Here is a 5,000-nt window from a genome sequence, read left to right as displayed (position 1 = left end):
TAGTTTCGGGAATTGCTTTTCGGTCCCGAAAAACTTCAGGACTCGGAACTTTTGAGAGAAGGCCCGGCCCAGGCCTTTTATCATCTAACAGCAGGCGCGTTCATCCAATCATACGACTTTTTTTGTTCTGAACACCCCGAACGAAACATGCCGCATCGACTTACAAAGCCATTATGTTTGCGCGTTAAACTATAGTTTTGCGACATTAATTAGTGCCCCAAGCGGAAACTAGAAATGACTTTGTCTCATTGCTGGCGGCTTGGATCATATCACTTATGGGCTGGTGTAATTAACTGGAAAAGGAAGTAACAGCGCATATCCGAAAGGATGATCCTCAAGTGTACTGTATTGTAAAAAAATGAGTAATTCTCCTGGGTTGCACCGTGATCATGAAAGACTAATTTAAACGTGTTTTGCTGTCTAAAATGGTGTAACTTTAGAATCCTAATATCCTAAACAAGTGTAACTCATTTGTGTCGATCGGCACACTTCGACTTGTACAAAAAGAAAAAGCTACATGCATGTAGTTTGTAGGAATAAAATGAACAAGGAAGGAGAAAGTTCTTCTTTCTATCATAATTTTGATGGTGCGTTGGGTTTGAAGGCGATCACTAAGAATCGCCCAAAACATAAAATACTACTCCAATGAAAAAAAAATCACTTCTTTTTTTTATATTTTGAACGCGTGTTTGTTTACCTCCGGTTAGCACACCAATTTCAAAAAAAATTAAAATCGTGTCTTGTAGAGTTAATTAACGTATCGAGTGAGGGTTTGATGTCAGTCTCTCCTCGACTGAGCCAACAGGCCTTGGCTGTTGAAAATCTAGGTGGATAACGCTATCCATTAGGCCCGGGTTGCTCGAAGCATGGATAGCGCTAACCAGCGTTAAATACCATGGAAACCTATGGATTTTGATACCTCTTAACCAACGGTTAGCGCAAACCAGTCCTCGAGCAAAGACTTAAATCCTCTGTCACAATTCTCTTTGAATCTCAAGAACGGACCCGAAAATGGCCCGTAAAGTTTCGGGACTTTCGAGAAACGGGCCCTAGGTCAGAATGGTCGACCGTGAGATCCAAAGTCTGTACCCAAAGAAAAAAAAAACCCAGGGTTGAAATAAAAGTTCAAAATTTTGCCCGACGGTTGTGAAAAAGGCAAAAAAAACTTTGCAAAAAAAAAAAAAATTCAGTATTTGGAGAAAAAAGAAAACTTTAATGGGTATCAAAAACTCAGACCTTAACATTGTGGCGGGACAAGTTGCACGAAACATTTCATAGTGCAACATACCCTGCAACGGCCAAAATCGTTGCTAGACAAGTTACACGAAAAGTATAACTTAATTTTACTTTCGGCAACGATTCTTGCAACTTGTCTCGCAAAGATTTTAGCCGTTGCAGAGTATGTTACACAGTGAAATGTTTCGAGCAACTTGTCCCGCCACAATGTCGCCAAAACATTGCGAAAAAAGTTGCACGAAACATTTCACAAGCGTTTTGGTGAGGTTTCGTAGCAAAGAAAGATCCATGAACGAGACTTGTGATGTTTTGGCCGCTCGAAATTAAAATTTCGTTCTTAGGTCATTAACTTCCAAAAAGCTCGGGATTACCCGAGGGTGACTATGGTCCACTTGTTTTTCAAAGGATGTTGAGGGTTATTTTCTTGATAAATTCCCATCTCCTTGAGGAAAGAGGTCCTGGGAAAGAGGTTTTGGTGATTCTGTAGAGAGGAGTGCGTTGTCTATAGCTGTTGAGGACACTGTCCCTAACTTGTTTTCAATAGAATATTCGTTACGTTTGGAGTATCTAACGAAAATTTAAATGGAGTCTAAGAAGCCCTTATCAAAATCACTGAGATAAAAAAGGGAAATTTAAGGAAACCCCTAGACTGCGTGCTTTCTCTCTTTTGATCGAAAGAAATCCGCCGAGAGGACGTGATATGCGAGGGGCGAAGCTGCTAGCCGCGAGTGCCGTCTCCCTACGCCCGTGCTACTTGCGGCTCGCGGCTTCGCCCCTCGAATATCACGTTTTCTCGGTGGATTTTCGAACAAAAAGAGAGACTGCTCGCATTCAAGGAAAACCCCTCTTAAATCCCGAGACGTTCATTTGTTCTTGCACGGACAAAACCCAACTAACCGTGAAAGAAAATTGGGGGATCTTGGAGACTAGTAAGTCATAAATTGTTGATCACAGTTTTTTTACAAACATCCCACAGTTTCCTGGAATTTTAATGAATTGCAATCCTGGAATAGATCAGTAAAAGGGAAGGCAACTTCTCGATCAGAGTGTAATTCTTTTAAGTGCCGTCTGTACATTCTAATAGACACTCTTTTTTGAAATTTAATTATACACTACACAACCAACTACGACTGAAAGGCTGGCCTGATTGACTTGGTTCTCTTGACTTGGATTGGCTTATGTCGCGCGGCTTGACAAAGAGTTTTATAGGTTTCTCAGTTTTGAAGATAGTCCAGTTAGGTTGAGAAAATCTGCCAATCACCGTAAAAAAAGGGTAAGGGTGATTTCTGGCTTTCGTCTATGTTAATATGACATGGAGCCCGTTTTAAACTGGGCACAATCTTCTAGTTTAAAAACAATGTCAAACACGAGTACTTGTTGTTCTTATCGGGTATATCGTGTAACGATGATTGAAAGGACGTTCATAAAAGGGTTTTAGAAGGTTTTAGAAAAAACCCACATAGATGGAAAATTCATTTCAGTTCTTCGCCTAACAGAAAGAGTTTTGCTTACGAACAAGGGCAGCAGGGAGGGGTGGGTGGCGCAGGGGTGAGATCATTCGCCTACAATTTAAATAACAACAACAACAACGACGACAACAACAACAACTTCAATGACAATTTTGTACCAACGCAAGTCAGTTTTTTGACGCAAGAAAGTGTCGGGATAAGGAGAAGGATCCAAAATTAAAAGTTTTGCTTTTATCATGTACTTTATTTCCACGTAGGTGATTTTTTTGCTTGCATTTTCATTGTTCTTTCACACTCACAACAACGACAAAAAAACTTGTTTTTTTAGAAAAGTGCAAATTACGTATTCGTAACAATCGAAGAATTCTCTGGCGCCACACTTGAGAATCGGGGCCTTAAACAGGTTTTGGCGGATTGCACCTCCATCAACGTGGATGGTCTCTTTGACGAACGGAAACAAGTGTTAAATTCGCTGGAACAGGAAAAAAAGGCAATTGACAGATTTGATTTAATTTAGGAATCGTTTACTTAAGGTTGTCATGTTAAATGTGTCCCATATTTTTCGTCGTGCTCGTTGAATGAGCTTCTTTAAAGGAATATCAATACATATGTCTCCGGTAATCCTGCAAATGGCGCGGTTAGCATGCAGTAAGCTGTAATCGTTTTGGAATTGTATAAAGAAAAATATCAGTTAGGGATACTTGAAGAAAAATATATCTTGTCTTTCAGCCAGGTCACGTTAAAAGTTTGACGCGCTTGCAATGAGACGCACCTTGACAGACGCGACAATACTGAGCCAACGATCATTATCGTTGTATTACCCAATCAGAGCACACTTTTAAAAAGAAATTGGCTGTCTTTGAAGTAACGTTGCTCAAAAACAAAGGTCCGTCCTAAATTCGATAATTCGGGAAACTTTGAAATGAGCGCACCAAGGAACTCAGCTACCCCAGCTGCGAATGTGAGTACATATCTTCTCCTTTATTTATTGTAGAGAACTTAGGGAAACCGATGTTGAGGCTTTTTGATTTTCTCCGGCACTCATCGATGTATTGAGCTTAATTATTAAAAGTCCCAACATATTTGGTTGGATTAAAGGAAGAAATGGTCACTTCTACTCATCAGAACGAGTACACTTTTAGTCATTTTGCTATCAATCGAAACAACAAACGCCAAAACTATTCCGGCTATAAAGTGTCAATTTCGATTACAGGTCACTGAGTCATGGTAACGACGCAGTCTGTTTTCAGCCTCTTCCTTCACAGTTAAAGCTCAAGCTTAAATTTTAACACATTCAAATTATACAAACTTTTCCTTTCACAGATCGCAATGCCGGAAGGCCAGGAAATAATCAATCGTGTGTTTATTGGCGGTCTCGCTCGCGACGTAAGTCGAGGGAGTTCTTTTCTTCTTCAATTACTTCTTTGTGGTATATTTCAGCATAGAAAACAATTATTTTGAAATCAATTTGTTTTCCGACAATGCTGGGCTAAGGTTATCCGCATGAGTCATTTAGGTCGTCATTTGAGGCGAGGCATGGAATGTTGCACAAGTTAAGTGGGCTCAGCAGTGTGCCAAATTGGTACTGAATTTGGTTGACCATGCCAATTGCGCACTGAATTAAATCGACGGATTTCCTACTTATGTCAGATTTCTTTTCCCGTTTTCTTTAACAGCCACCTTGCTCCTTATTAAACCGTCAGTGCGTTTTCGAAAAAGTATTACCTGTTTCTCATAATCCCAAACCCAAATTAAATCCATCCATAATTCGTTACAGTACAGTAATCTCCGCGAGTGGCGTAACCGGAAAGGAACTGAGTCACCCGGCCACTCGCAACGTGTACGATTTTCCCTTCTCGTGCAAATGAAACTTTCAAAGCAAGTGTTTCATTCTTTTGTTTACTCCTTTTTGTGATTATTTTTGTTGCTTTTGCAGACTTCTGAATTGGATCTCGAAAACTTCTTTTCGAGTTTCGGAGAAGTTGTTGATGTGCGTATTGTATGTGATAGAAAAACGGGACTCAATAAAGGGTAAAGATTTAACATTGCAAATTGCTTTTCGTGTTACTGTAACCTCTAACTTTGATACAAATGCACCCAAAACGCTCTGCACTGGAAAAAAGTCGGGCTTTCCCAAAAATTGAAAACAACTGGAGGTTGCGCTCCGTGATGTGTGAGAAAGACCACACAGGATTCAAACGTGTTTTGCTTGGAAGAGAATATGACTATTTTTTTAACTTTTGAAAAACTAGTTTAAAAATGGCCCCTTTTTGGCCAAATGTCTGTGTATCGTTT

General features: G+C 40.0%; 1 protein-coding gene across 2 annotated transcripts in view; it reads left to right on the top strand.

Annotated features, from left to right (window-relative positions):
• Window positions 1–3,436: 3,436 nt before the first annotated feature.
• The window catches only part of LOC138017843 (uncharacterized), a 15,160-nt gene continuing 13,596 nt past the window's right edge, over window positions 3,437–5,000 (top strand). Inside the window, exons 1-3 of one of the 2 annotated variants that reach the window (XM_068864833.1) lie at window positions 3,437–3,666; window positions 4,029–4,091; window positions 4,642–4,736. In XM_068864833.1, the coding sequence (XP_068720934.1) occupies window positions 3,628–3,666; window positions 4,029–4,091; window positions 4,642–4,736 (197 nt within the window). In that variant the 5' untranslated portion in view covers window positions 3,437–3,627. The remainder of the gene's footprint in view (window positions 3,667–4,028; window positions 4,092–4,641; window positions 4,737–5,000) is intronic. The other variant, XM_068864832.1, reaches the window with a different exon arrangement.

The sequence above is a fragment of the Montipora capricornis genome, chromosome 9 (assembly GCF_036669925.1).
Source record: "Montipora capricornis isolate CH-2021 chromosome 9, ASM3666992v2, whole genome shotgun sequence".
Lineage (NCBI taxonomy): Eukaryota > Metazoa > Cnidaria > Anthozoa > Scleractinia > Acroporidae > Montipora > Montipora capricornis.
This window is presented reverse-complemented; position numbering and strand designations above follow the sequence as displayed.